At 35.9% G+C, this 15,177-nt stretch overlaps 1 protein-coding gene and 1 pseudogene across 1 annotated transcript; both read right to left on the reverse strand.

Moving 5' to 3' along the window:
• Positions 1-15,177, reverse strand: part of LOC128557328 (protein dachsous-like) — a 67,788-nt pseudogene that overhangs the window by 23,775 nt on the left and 28,836 nt on the right.
• LOC128557051 (uncharacterized) lies at positions 3,002-4,854 on the reverse strand. Its single transcript, XM_053543579.1, has 2 exons — positions 4,491-4,854; positions 3,002-4,117 (listed from the first exon to the last, which is right to left on the reverse strand). Exon 2 carries the CDS (start codon positions 4,072-4,074, stop codon positions 3,169-3,171), a length of 906 nt encoding a protein of 301 aa, XP_053399554.1. The 5' UTR covers positions 4,075-4,117; positions 4,491-4,854; the 3' UTR covers positions 3,002-3,168.

Consider the following 15,177-nt stretch of genomic DNA (forward strand, 5'->3'; position numbering starts at 1 on the left):
ATGATCATGTGTCCCATTTATGCAAGTTTTCGCTTTGCTGTAACCCGGAACATTTGAGTTTAGAGCCTCAAATCATAAATAATTCAAGACAGCAGTGTATGGAACAGTGTTTTGGTCATAAATGGCAAGGCCGGGTTTATCCAAATTGCATTTTACAGGTATTTCAGTGTATGACAGCCTCTATAAAACATGTAATATGGAAAAAGAAATGAAATTTTTATATATACATTGATCAGAATATAATACAGTATTTACAGAAAAATAGCACTACTCGTACAACATTAACCGAAATATTTTCCAGTACTTAGAAATGTGACCGGTTCAGTGAAAATACATATGATCAGCAAGTTCGGGGATTTTCGAAAAGTCCGGGGTAGGGTCAGTAAGCCCTTTAGAGTAGTGGACATCTGCGTGAACCTTATACCTTCGCATACGTGATGCGTAGCGAGAGTCGTTCATTTTTTTCTGACATTGTTTAGATTTCAATCTGAGGGCAAGTTTTTGAGACTTAAGTAAGTGTTTAATAACTGATGTACCCTTAGGTAAACTTGCACCTAAACACTGTGACTTTAAAAGAGTGGAGTTAGTATATCCATGATTCAGTTTCAGGATTTGACCGTGTATACGACCCAAACAGTTCCTAGAATACGTGACAGACTTTGGCATGCATGAAGTATATGCACGATTGACCGCTTCACATTTCTGAGTTGAAGTCTGTATAGTTTGGTTAACTCAATGCTATATGGACCAAGCAAAACTTGAATACATGAATATAAAGTTGCTTCATCAGATTTGGTCATTTTCAGTTTTAGATTTGCTGGCAAGTAATTCTTTGATTGTTTAAAGTTACCGGGACAAACAAAGCTGTATTTCTTACAGGATTCACCGCAGTAACCTTTGAAGCAGAGAATAATTGTCAGTGTCACATTATGCATAGCCCCTTTAATTGCCTCAATGTTTCCCTGGTATACAGAATGGGCCTTTTTTAGCTCACTTACACACCTAGATCTGATAGATAGTGACAGCCTACTTTGAAGGTTAGCCATATGGGGGCCACTAAACATATATTTGCTGAACTTTGCCTTATTTATTTGACGGCGCATTGAATTGCTAAGGTGTCTTATGTCTTTTAGATGTGAAACAGGTTTAGACTGGCCCTTGTCAACACCACTATGTCCCTTAGAGTCCCCATCACCAGTGAAATGGGCAATACTGAGATCATGATTTATTTCAGTAGCCACCAGACTGTTCCAGCGTGATTCATTGCCAATGGAATCAGACTCAGCTAATGATGCTGTACAGTGTCCCCTGTGGTTAGGACAGACTACAGTTTCCCCTTTATTTCTAAGCTCAGAGGCAATTTTACAAATTTTCACCCCCACAAAAGCACCAATTATTTGCTTGTTTCTTGTATTATTTTCACACATAGTGGTAGTGACAATGGTGCCAGCTTGGAAAGGGGTACTATCAACATTGAATAGAGGGTTGTTGTAACAAGAATCTCCCTCAACATAAGTCATTTCTGGGTTTTTGTTGCCACATGCCTTATTTTCAGCCTTTAATTTTTGCCTTAACTCATGCATATTATTCTTATTCAGTTCAACAATAGCCTTGCCAACACTATTAGACTGTAAGCGCATAGAATTTTTAGCCGGTGGAGTGATGTTTGTATTAGCAAGAATTCGCACCAAGCCGGTGTTCCCAACCGGGGTAGTCATGGCTCCTAACTGTAGACCTACATTAGCTTTTGCAGACTTTCTACCTCTTACATTGGAATCTACATGTTCAAATAATTGGTAAAACTTGCTCTTGTAATTGCATTTACTACATTTCAGGCGTTCATACCAACAGATTCCCCATTTACGTGAAACAGAAGCATCAATAATCAAGTCACCAGTACATGCGTTATTTCCAATACAGTGCATTTTTATTTCAGAATTAAACATCTGGTTCAGTTCAAGGGGACGGTACAGTCTATTAGTCAAAAGGTCAGGGTGTACAACCATTTTATCTGGTACAGAGTAATCATCAGACAGTGTTCTAGTCTCAGCCAAGCTGCGAAGTGGTACAGCATTGGTGTCAGTACCATCAACATCTTTAAAGGTAAAGATACCTTTGTACTCATGGATGCGGGACTTATAAGACTGCTTTGGGAGCCTAATGTACCTTTTATCTGTGTTGTGCTTGACATAAGTACGTTTCTTACCTCTGTGCACATTACTGACGCCTTTCTTAAATCCACAGAGCCTTAAATGTCTTTGCCGCTTTGAGACAGCTGGCATTGTGTTAACCGTAGCACTAACTATAGAAATTTTTACTATATGAACCTTAGAAAATCTGTCAGAGGAATGAAATTAAAATACCAAAAACATGTATATTTAACTGGGGCAAACATTCTTAGGTCATGTCAAAGAAGCCAGGTGGTAATTGCAGAGGTGTGAAATTTGTCATTTTTTTCATTGTTATTGGAGTCACAGCCATAATTATGTTTGGTATACCCAGAAAGAGGTCTGATTGAAGCTTAATTACTCTTAACTGCTCACTGGGACATCAAAGCATTTTGCTAAAGCAATTATATGGCTATTTGTCTAAAATAATGTTTAGAAATGCCTTCTGATACTAATATTTTATGAAAAATTTGGTTAATTTTGCATAAAATTTGATCTTTTGGTGACAGTCTGCCAATGAAAAACATGTTCTACTATTTTTAAAATATGATTTCTGAATAATATGAACAGTTTTCAATACACCGGTACCATTTCCTTTAATATATCCATGAAAAAATGACGCGAAATAAGAAAAATCTATTATAATGTAATTGACCGTAAAACCTCGATTTTGTGGCACCTTGGCACACTTGACATGACCTAACAGTTATGCCTGTATTTTCTATACTGTTGGTATTTCAGCCATGAAACTTGGTAGGAATGTTGGCAAAGGATTATATTTCAAGGAGAAACCAGTTTAATTTAGATATATTATCAAAAAAGTTTCTTATAGGAATAAGGTCAGTAATTCGGTTGTAAGCTTCCGTGGTGTAGTCGAAAATAGTGCCTATATATAAATAGTTCAATTTTTTTCTTGGGTAAAATGCAAATTCTATATGAGCTGAAGCATTTATTCTGCACATGTTATTAATTCACTCATCTGTGGATATTAGAAACATATTTACAATGTTTTGTGATGTTTTGTTTGAAAACAGGAAGCCACAATAGGTGCCATTATAGTGTCATTATCGTGACTCAACTTTGCTTCTTTTCTGATGTTGCTTTGTATATTCTTTATTTGTTTTGTATTTCTAGGCACATTAACACCTTCGATCTTTGTATTAAGTGATTCTTCACATTTCATTTTGTCAATTAACTGTTTAGGCTTTTCATCCACACCACGTCTTTTGATGTCTTTGATTACAGAGGGTTTCGTACGCTTATATGGACGCGAGTTCTTTTTCCTGTTACCATGTGGTAATTCTTTATACGCTACACTGTCACCGTAATACACTATTACTGTCTTTCCATTATAGTCACTATCCGTGAAACGAAACACATGTTTTTGGAATCCGTCGCTGTCGATACCCTGGTTTCTTATTTTAAAGAATGTTCGTTCGATGTCTTTTCCCTCTGTCTTGTAAACACGTCTACCGTTATTTTTCCAAGTGTAACCGTCTGCACGCCAGTCTTCCTTTTTTGTGACATCCCCTGAATCGTCATAAAGAAAAACAGAACCTGACTCTGGTCTGTACGGCGGATCATATGTTATACTGTCCTTAATATTTTGATGGAGTATATCAGCAGCTTCATGATGTGTAAGTTTTCGGTCCGTTTTCGTGAACATAGGTGCGTCATTCCCACCACCAAAGAGCTTAACACTATCTGTACTTAAATAGAACTTTGTATCGGTTTCAATTAACACAATTTCACACTTCTGCGGACGATTTCTTAACATCATTGGCACATCAGGTTTGGTAACTGTTTTTGCACGAGTAAGTGTAGGCGGATACGCTGAATTGCTCGTGGCCGCCTCATAGTTCCATCTGTCTAGGAAATCTTTCGATCGCTCACATCCATCAAACATGTTCTGACACCTTGGAAGAATTTCAGATACTACAACAGTGGCACTGAAAAAGAAGATTTTTCATCATTATTAACATATATCGTCAGCATTTTCTAGACACCAGCAGTTCATACAGTTACAATATATATCGTCAGCATTTTGTAGACCCCGGGAGTTCATACAGATACAATCTATATCGTCAGCATTTTCTAGACCCCGGCAGTTCATACAGATACAATCTATATCGTCTGCATTTTCTAGACCGCGGCAGTTCATACAGATACAATCTATATCGTCAGCATTTTCTAGACCCCGGGAGTTCATACAGATACAATCTATATCGTCAGCATAATTATTATTGTTATTATTATTTTAGGGATACAGCTTAACAAAATTCATTATTATCATAAAGGCAAGAAAAGTGAAAATGTAAATACCTTGAAGACTCACAACGGAGTTCGGTACAGAACTTCTTTATGTCGGATACAATGGCCTCTGATGATTTGCGCCCAATATCATTCGCCCCAACTATAACGACAATGACCTGTAAAATAAAATATTATATAAACATATATATCTTATAACACTTTCAGCATATACGCAATGCTGACCACATACAAAAAGAACAAAGTCGTCAGCAATATAAATTGTACATACAGCCGCCGTCAGCATTTTCCAGAGTATTTCATTCTTTATTTAACTGGTCAGCAAATTCTAGCGCTAAGTATCGTGTATACATGTGTGAAAATGCTGACCACATACAAGAAGAACAAAGTCGTCAGTAATATAAATCGTAAATACAACTGCCGTCAGCATTTTCCAGAGTATTTCATTCTTAATTTTACTGGTCAGCAGATTCTAGCGCTATGTATCGTATAACATGTGTGAAAATGCTGACCACATACAAGAAGAACAAAGTCGTCAGTAATATAAATTGTAAATACAACTGCCGTCAGCATTTTCCAGAGTATTTCATTCTTAATTTTACTGGTCAGCAGATTCTAGCGCTATGTATCGTATAACATGTGTGAAAATGCTGACCACATACAAGAAGAACAAAGTCGTCAGTAATATAAATTGTAAATACAACTGCCGTCAGCATTTTCCAGAGTATTTCATTCTTTATTTAACTGGTCAGCAAATTCTAGCGCTAAGTATCGTGTATACATGTGTGAAAATGCTGACCACATACAAGAAGAACAAAGTCGTCAGTAATATAAATTGTAAATACAACTGCCGTCAGCATTTTCCAGAGTATTTCATTCTTTATTTAACTGGTCAGCAAATTCTAGCGCTAAGTATCGTGTATACATGTGTGAAAATGCTGACCACATACAAGAAGAACAAAGTCGTCAGTAATATAAATTGTAAATACAACTGCCGTCAGCATTTTCCAGAGTATTTCATTCTTTATTTAACTGGTCAGCAAATTCTAGCGCTAAGTATCGTGTATACATGTGTGAAAATGCTGACCACATACAAGAAGAACAAAGTCGTCAGTAATATAAATTGTAAATACAACTGCCGTCAGCATTTTCCAGAGTATTTCGTTCTTTATTTAACTGGTCAGCAAATTCTAGCGCTAAGTATCGTGTATACATGTGTGAAAATGCTGACCACATACAAGAAGAACAAAGTCGTCAGTAATATAAATTGTAAATACAACTGCCGTCAGCATTTTCCAGAGTATTTCATTCTTTATTTAACTGGCGCTATGTATCGTATACATGTGTGAAAATGCTGACCAAATACAAAAAGAACAAAGTCGTCAGCAATATAAATTGTAAATACAGCTGCGGTCGGCATTTTTACAGAGTATTTTATTCTTTAATTAACTAGTCAGCAGAATCTTGCGCTATGTATCATATATACGTGTATAAAAATGCTGACCAAGATTATCCAACGTTTTATCAAATATTTATTTAGAAAAAGTAATATATAACTATTCATCTCGTAAAATTATTTATATTAAACCAGATTGGTTCCAAGTTTACACTTTTCATAAATTTTCTTTGAACATGGTTAAATTAAAGATACCTGCCATGATGATCAGCGCCATGCAATTCTATTAAATTTGTCCTTCAGTAATTTCAGTGTTATTTCAAGCAATTAAAGACGACACGTGTGACATTGCACGGTAGTGGCATATCATTGTCCAATAGTTGTTTATTAAACAATCGATTGAGATAAAATTTTAATTTAATGAAATGTTTGGTAAATGACATATGACTCGATACATTGTCGGTAGATAACATAAGCTAAGTATATCTTTGACCAACATAATAATTGCCTTTATAAAATTTATAAAATTACGGAAATTGCATGAATGAAAGAAGATGGCAGTCAGGATATATACATTTCACTGTATCAAACAGTTCTTGAATTCTAGGTATTAAGCCAATATACCAATACCAAAAAATTTATTCGGTGTAAATGTTTATTGATAATTGTTACTATTGTTAAATTATTATTTTATTTTTGTTTGTGTCGTAAACATTTAAATGTTTATCTTAATCAATACTATGATATATATATATATACATATATATATATATATATATATATATATATATATATATATATATATATATATATATATATATATCCATGTTGTATTGTAAATTACCTTGATGAAGTTAAAGAATATGTTCTGTTCTGAACTGGTTAGCTACCATCCGCGCTCTTTTGGCGAAATTTTACCAATTATTTACAACTCATTGAAGTGATCAATTATAAATTTTGTTCTTGTGTCAAATTCACGATGGTATGTGATTTTCTAGTAGGACTTGCATCAGTAAAGACATGTGTTCATGGACATGTGCGTACTAGTGCACATGCCCTGCACGTGCAAATTATGCTTTACTGGTCAAACGCTTAATGCGGTTACGTTTGCCGTAAATCGACCAAAAGTAAAACAATAATTAGCTGCAGTACCTATTCCAATGTCAGATTGCGAAATTTCTTGTAAATGCAAGAATTAAAAAGTAAAGGACTTCGGACACTATCATATGTTTCTAGCCTACATTTTGAATGCAAAATTCTCATTAAGTAATCAAATAATACCCAAATCGTTTCAAATAATGTATAAACCAATGTCTTACTGAACATATTGCAGCAAAAACTGTTTTGTATCCGTTCTTATCAAGATGTTTTTTTTTTTTATTAAACTAGGCCAGGGTATATGTTTTTGAAAAAATAAATTGTTTAATTTCCGTACAATTTTGATGTCGTCAGTTTACGGAAGTTACAAATATATGAATTCCAATTGAAAAAAAGTGGCAAAATCTGTTTATTTACGGAAAAAATAACATTTTAAGATTACAATCCTATAAATAAATAAAAAAAGGAATCATATTTTTGCAAACAACCTGTACTTGATTTAAACTTACTTTACATTCTTATCTATACACTGTTCATAATGTAAAAGTTATTGATGCATTACATAGGTGAATAGGAATGCTATAGATATAGATGTACAAGTGACCGGTCAGTTTTATTACAGTTGGTTATACATGTACATGTCTCTATAGCTTTATTATAAGTAATGGCAGATAAATGTGGGCTTTGTAACTTTAATACTAAGAAAAGGCAGTCATCTTATCAAGGCCGTAGGGTTCTTGCTGGGGATAAGTACCAGTGGCACAGACAATATTTAGCTGAAATATGCAATAAAAACGTATCCGAAATGACAGTTCTTTGTGGGGCTTGCCTAAGGAAGCTGTATCGAAAAAAGTTAGCTCAGGACGAGTCTGACTGCAACCCCACTAAAGATAATGTTGTGCAAATCAGGGCAGAAGTTGTGGGCAAAACACATTCGAAATGCATCATTTGTAGGGTTAAAGTTGAAACAGGCCGTTGCATAAAAATTCCATCTGAAGCTCGGCTGGACCTTTTAGTCCGTTTTAGAGTTTTATCCCACGAATCTAGTCGTATTTGTATATGCCATCTCCATGGAAAGCGACTTGACACATCAGTTTCATGGCATCACACTGAATGTGAAACCATCGCTGATATGACCTGTCAAGAAGCTTCTGATCTGATTGAACAGTTCTTGACCTATGCATCACAGGAAGAATTTTCATTTAAACTGGATTTCCTCAGTCCAATGTTCAGTGAAAATGATTGCATTATTTGGACTAGCTGGAGCAAGCAACAGTTTCAGTCCATGCTTGTGTATCTTGAAGATACTAGGTCCAGTTTAAATCGCGACAAATGTCAGGCACTGCTTGTATTTTGGGTCAAGTTGAAAACTAATATGTCATTTCAACAAATAGGTTCTCTGATTATAGAAAACACCGATAATGGACGCAGAGCAGCTTCGCGTGCTTTCAGGACGGTTGCTACGGATCTAGATAAGCATTTTGTCCCTATTTACCTTGGAGCTAACCACCTTCAAAGACAAGTAGCTCTAGATAACCATATGACAGCATACTCAATGGTTCTATATGGCGGTAAACTTTGTGTAATATGGGATGGAACCTATTACTTTATACAAAAAAGTGGTGACTATGCTTTTGGTAGAAAAACATACTCCGGTCAGAAACACAGGCCTCTGTTAAAGTTCATGTCATTGGTCTTGCCAGACGGTTATGTATTAGACTCTGTTGGTCCTTACCTTGCCGATGGCAAGAACAATGATGCAGGTATAACGAGGCACATTTTATCCCTGCATGGTGACCTCATTGAATGGTTTCAGGAAGGAGATGTTTGTATAGTAGACCGAGGTTTCCGTGACGTACTAAATGTATTTGAAGACCTTGGTTTGGAACCAAAGATGCCCTCCTTCCTAAAGGCTGGGATGACCCAACATTCTATTGAGGAAGCAAACCAATCACGGCTTGTAACAAAAGTAAGGTGGGCAGTAGAGGCATATCATGGGCGAATGAAAAAGTGGCTGTTCTTCGACCATGTTATCCACCATGATTTGATTGACATTCTCGGACCCTTAAACAGAATTCTGACAGCCGCCATGAATGCCTTTCGTCCACCACTAATACAAACCAATGATCATGATATAGTCCTTGCTAATGATATGCTTCGTAAAGCAGAATCTACCCGCAATAAACTTTTCAGCAGAATTGAAAAGGGGCATCTCTCAAGCCGTGGCAGGTGGACATCTATTGATGCTAAGGATGCTGTACCAGACTTCCCAAGGCTAAATCCGCAACAACTTCAGTCTTTAACATTTGGTAGTTATCAGTTAAAACAAGCCAAGTGTTACGCCCGTGAGCATGTGTCCAAGGACGGTGAATATAATATTGATATTCACGCACTTGCACCAGGCCTGCTTAGGTCACGAATCCAGTCCAGGCATATCAATGCCAAACGTTATTTCTGTTGGATAGACTATAGTCAGGATCAGATCAACGCTTGGTATTGCCAATGCAAAGCTGGGCAGAGAACCGTTGGCTGCTGTGCACATGTTGCCTCTTTGTTATGGTATTTAGGCCTAGTCCGACACAAAGACCAACCTTCAGTTCAGTTAACCCAAAAGAAAGAACATGAAGTAATGAATGCAAGTGACATCTAGAAGGTGTCAGAAAGAAATAAACATAAAGGCATAGCAAAAATAAAGAAATAAAAAGTATATAAAAAAATAATAAAAAAAAACAATAAAAATTAAAAAAAAAAAAAAAAAAAAAAAAAAAAACACTTCCTCATTACTGGTGGCGTGCACGTCGCGAGGAGGGCATGCAGCAGATTGTCTAGTGTGTTGCTAGCCAGACATCTGCCAATCTACTGCAACAAACAACCAGGATAATTCAAATTTAACCCAATCAATAATAATGATGTCGCAGTATTTGCTTCTCTAACTGCTTTACATGCATAACATATAGATTATTTGAACGCTTTGCAAACATTTGTACATTATTTGAGTCACATACAGATGTGAAATATGTGAATATCAAATTATTTAAAATTAATATAAAAAGTATTGGTTAGTTTACATTTGGGAACACCCTGTAGTTACATTTTTTCTTTAAAAGTACTGTTCCCCCCCCCCCCCCCCCCTTGCATCAACACAATAGTTACAGAAAATTTTTATTATTAATATCTTCATATACTGGTCAAATATGGTTTTGATGCACGGGTGGGAACAATGTCGTTTAAAGAAAAATAGCTTTTATATGTAAATAACAGGGTACGTAATGCTATTTAGAGCAAAAAATCCCCGTTTTACGAAACTAATTTTGAACATTTAAGTTAAAAAAAATACTCGCAAGTATGTCTTTTGATGGTATTTGTAATTAAATATTTATTTCTGAGTGGTTTATTTTTCACTCTTGGAGTAGGCAAATTCATGTAGAAAGTGTCCGAAGTCCTTAGTACACTTACCGAAAAGAATGGTGCTACATCATAAATAATATCCTGCTTAAGTATGTCACTAGTAGTATATCCAGGATATGAAAACACACTGAAATCATCCTCTGTCAAATATTCACTAAGATATTTGGCCTGGCTATGTCCTATCACTAAAGCCATGGTGTGAGTGATGCAAGTTTCAATAGACCTTTACAATGGACACGGACAATGTAAACGTACTATGTACTATGGTCAAAATCTGGGGGATTTCTCAAAACATAAAAATTGGAACACATAACCGCAGGGATTCGTTTTATTATTCGATTATTTTTTAAGACATCAAATTCAAATGTTTTCATCTTATTATCAAGACACAGGATATCTTTATAATTCTTGGAAGCGTTATTCTCTGCAAGGAATAAATCTTGTCTACAAAGAGAACACAGACGAACCATATATCTACATCTTACGAAAAAAATACCATGTTCAGTATAAACAAATTTTAAACAGTTGATATTTTTCATCCTAGCGACCGAAAATACATTCTTAAGGTAAGTCCTGATATACGTTAGCAATAACCAAGTTTGGTGACAATGTTTCTCAATCAGAACTAAATTCATTTGCCGGTAACTCTTTCTTTGTTTAGGTACAATAATATTGACCGCAATTCAAGCAGCCTGAAATGCAATCTTATGCTAGAGTTTTTGTAAGCATGTTTTGTGAAAATATGTCATTCCAAATCCCCCCCCCCCCCCCCCCCCCCAAAAAAAAACGAAAACCTTTGTCTCTATTTTCAGTAGCAAACAAGTTGAAATTAGCTACAGCTACCAATATATCCAGGACTTTCCATCTTATATACTACCTATAAACAAAGTGTTATCGTAATATCTCATTCTTATTTACAGTAATGTGGTTCAAACCATTTAAGCGAATAAAGAGGGTTGTATAGCTATCACCAACGTTGGTGTCGATGTTGTTAAAGTTGGCCACATTCTAAACTTCACTATCAACTGCCCCTATAATTATCAAACCTCATACTTTGTAATAATGCTGGTTAAATATTTATGTCAAGCTTCTCAATACCTGCTTAACTACGGCCCTAGGCTCCAACTCTTTAACGCCTACACAATCGTTTTTTTTTTTTTTTTTTTTTTTTTGCATTTTGCAATTTCAAATACAACCCGATTTTTGCATTTTTAAATAATAAATTGTTTTGCATTTTCAATTCGAATTGCAAACTGTTTTGCAGAATTTGCATATTAAAATATACACTGGCTTCATATCGTATCTCAAAAATGTATATAGACAAGTCAAACCAATTAGTAAACTACCTAATTTATTTTGTAGTGAATTACGTTTCCCAAACTTTTTCAACTTTCATTTTGGAACCGGCTCTATTTCGCTACCCTCAAAACTTGTCAAGTCAAAAGTGCTAACTTAAGACAGTAAATCTATGCAAATCGCTCTACATATATGTAAGTTACAGTCATTTATGTCTATAACTTTGTATTGCTCGTTTAATTGAAATACGTTTATAAATTATTACAGAAAGTAGCCTTTCTTTACAACTTAGTGCCACCTTGGAAGTATCATTAGCTCTTTCTTCCACTCACCTCATTTGCTACCAAAAGCAGATGGAGCCACTGGCACCAGATCAGAAAGAAAATGCCTCCGTACGTGTTATACCCTACCCCTAGGTATTCTATAAGAACCATGGTCATGAACGGGAAAGTGCACTAACCCGTTTCAATCGTACATTTCTCAACTTAAACGCGCAGTTCGGTGAATGGGTACCTAGTATATTGAACAAGCGATAATTTATCTTCCATCGTGCACCATCACATTGTCTCAATATTCCATATTGCTGAGATTATCAACATATTTTATGCTTTCGTCAACGTTACAGAAAAAACTTGCTTGAACTTCCCTAATGAACATCCGGTCTAGAGGTCACGGCAGTGCGCACATGTTTGGCGAAACGTAAACAAACAAAAACAGATTTTAAAAAAAATCACAATTTTACACTAAAACTCGAAATGATGAATGAAATTCATCTTGTGTATGATCTTTAATTTGAAATCGTACATTGGTCTGCATCTGTTCTGTATATTTTATTCATTTTGCACATTTTGCTGCATTTTCACATTTTAGCGAACACGTGTAGTAAAATGACGATTGACATACATTTTTACAACAGCCAATCAGAATGGTTTTGTAATCTAGAACGGAACTTCATCAGGGAAGTTCAAGCAAGTTTTTTGTGTAATGTTGAAATTACTATAAACTACGCGTTGTTTTTCTAAGATAAGATGTTGTTATGTTTACACTATTTTATATTATAATTCACTATTTTGGGTGGATGAACCCTGGAATAGTTTGAGGACGAAATTCAACAAACACGTTTATATGTAAACATTTAATTTCGCAATGACTTCACAAACCTTCTATTGATACGACATATGACAGTAACTAGTTTCAGAGTACCAATACATAACACACCCCCACACTAAGATTAAACTTATCAAGTTCCAGTTTTGAAATAATAAACAGGGGTGGACTGAGTTTAAAATGTTCATACAATTTAAACCAACATTACTTTTAATCAGAGAATAAGTATAAAGAATAATAATGATGTTGAACTTCTAAATGTGAAATGAATATTTAGTCATAGAATGTTACTTTTAAACACTAGTTACACAAAACAATACAAACATTTAAATGAATAAGACTAGAAAACACAGACTAGAACTATAAAATCCAAGTTTGAAATATCTTTTTATATTAAGTATGTTTTACTCCACACTGTTTAATTTCAAATCAAAACGAATATAAGTTCAACACAGAACAAAAAAAAAATTGAACACATTATATCCACTTAAGCAATATCACGCAAAGGGGATTATTATGCCCCATTAACACTCGTGATATTTTTCATAGATCCATTAATACACGTTTCTTAACTGTGCGTGAAGAACGCCTCAATTCGACAACAGGAGGCGGTTCTTTCGGCTTCGGTGTCGTAACTTTCGCCTTCTGAGGTGATGTAGGACCTGAACTTTCCACAGGCTGAGAAACACTTTCAACTGATGATTTAGACCGAGTTGATTGAATCACTGGATCAACGAAAATTTCAGGGCTTCCTGCAGGTGTTACATTAGCGGCTCTGAGCTGATCTGCGTGACGTCTCCAGGTAACTCCAGGATATATTTCCACATTGTAAGACACTGGACCAGTTTTGGTTTTAACTACTCCTGGAATCCATTTCTCATGCTTGTCACGGTAATCACGAATCATAACACTGTCCTGAACCTCGAAATTTCGCTCTACGTTAGAACGCACCATTTTTGCTTGGTTTTTGCTTACACGATCTTCTAAGTTGGGTTTGATTTTATCCAAACGCGTAGTCAGATTGCGCCCTAACATAAGTTTGGCAGGCGTTACTCCAGTAGTTGAATGTTCAGTATTCCGGTAGTTCATTAAGAAACGAGACAATTTTGTTTGCAATGTTCCTTCGTCATTTGTTGAGGATTTCAATGCCTGTTTAAAACTTTGAACAAAACGTCCAGCGAGTCCATTCGTCTTAGGGTGATACGGAGCACTAGTAATATGCTTAATTCCATTAAGTTTCATGAAAATCTTGAATTCCTCACTAGAAAATTGAGGACCATTATCACTCACTAACTCGTCACAAAGTCCAAATTCTGCAAACGTTGCTCGTAATATCTCAATAGTTTTACTGGTGGATGTTTTGTTCATGATCTTCACAATCGGCCATTTGGAATACGAGTCCACAATTACTAGAAACATATGGCCCATAAATGGCCCAGCAAAATCCACATGAACTCTTGTCCAAGGTTGATTCGGGTATTCCCAGGGATGAATTGGAGCTTCAGGAGGACTAGGCTTCGCTGTGAGACACCCATAACATGATTGAGCAATTCCCTCCAAATCTTTATCGATTCCTGGCCACCAGACGTAGCTTCTTGCCAAGGATTTCATCTTGACAATTCCAAGATGTCCAGAATGCAACTCCTGTAGTACAGAATTCCGCAAGGAATAAGGGATAATTACTCTGAGTCCCCACATTAAGCATCCTTGGTGAACCGATATTTGTGATTGTCTGTTCATGAACGGTTGATACACTGCCGACATTTCGTAACTATTCATCGGTTTTCCTTTCGCGACATATTCAAGTACATTTGATAAAATTCTGTCACGTTTTGTTTCAAGCGCTACTTGATCACTACTAACAGGTAAAGTATCTAACTGTTTACTAAAGAAGACATCGGTTTCATCAGCTTCTAGCGCATTTGACGTTTCAAGCGGTAACCTTGATAGTGAGTCACAATTTCCATGCTGCTTTGTATACCGGTAAACAATATCATACTGGTATCCACTTAGAAACAAAGCATATCGTTGTAATCTAGCTGCGGTCGTGGCGCTAATTCCTTTGCTGGGACTAAAGATCGACAATAACGGTTTGTGGTCTGTCACTAGAGTAAACCTTCTTCCGTATAAGTAAGAGTTAAATTTCTTGATTCCCCAGATCAAGCTAAGTGCTTCTTTGTCAATTTGACTATAGTTCTTTTCAGCTTTATCGAGACTACGCGATGCAAAAGCTATCGGTCGCTCTGTACCATTAGGTAGCTTGTGACTGAGAACTGTTCCGATTCCGAAAGAACTTGCGTCGCACGCGAGAATAATCGGTAGATCAGGATCATAGTTGATCAGTACTAGATCAGATGTTATCATCTCCTTCACTTTGGCAACTGCATCTTGACACGCTTTGGTCCACTTCCATTTAGCATTCTTGGTCAATAG

This window comes from Mercenaria mercenaria, chromosome 5, assembly GCF_021730395.1.
Source record: "Mercenaria mercenaria strain notata chromosome 5, MADL_Memer_1, whole genome shotgun sequence".
Classification (NCBI taxonomy): domain Eukaryota; kingdom Metazoa; phylum Mollusca; class Bivalvia; order Venerida; family Veneridae; genus Mercenaria; species Mercenaria mercenaria.

What these genes read in the sequence shown, in the direction of transcription:
- LOC128557051 (XM_053543579.1), bottom strand. Translation starts at nt 4,074, where the DNA reads ATGTTTGATGGATGTGAGCGATCGAAAGATTTCCTAGACAGATGGAAC.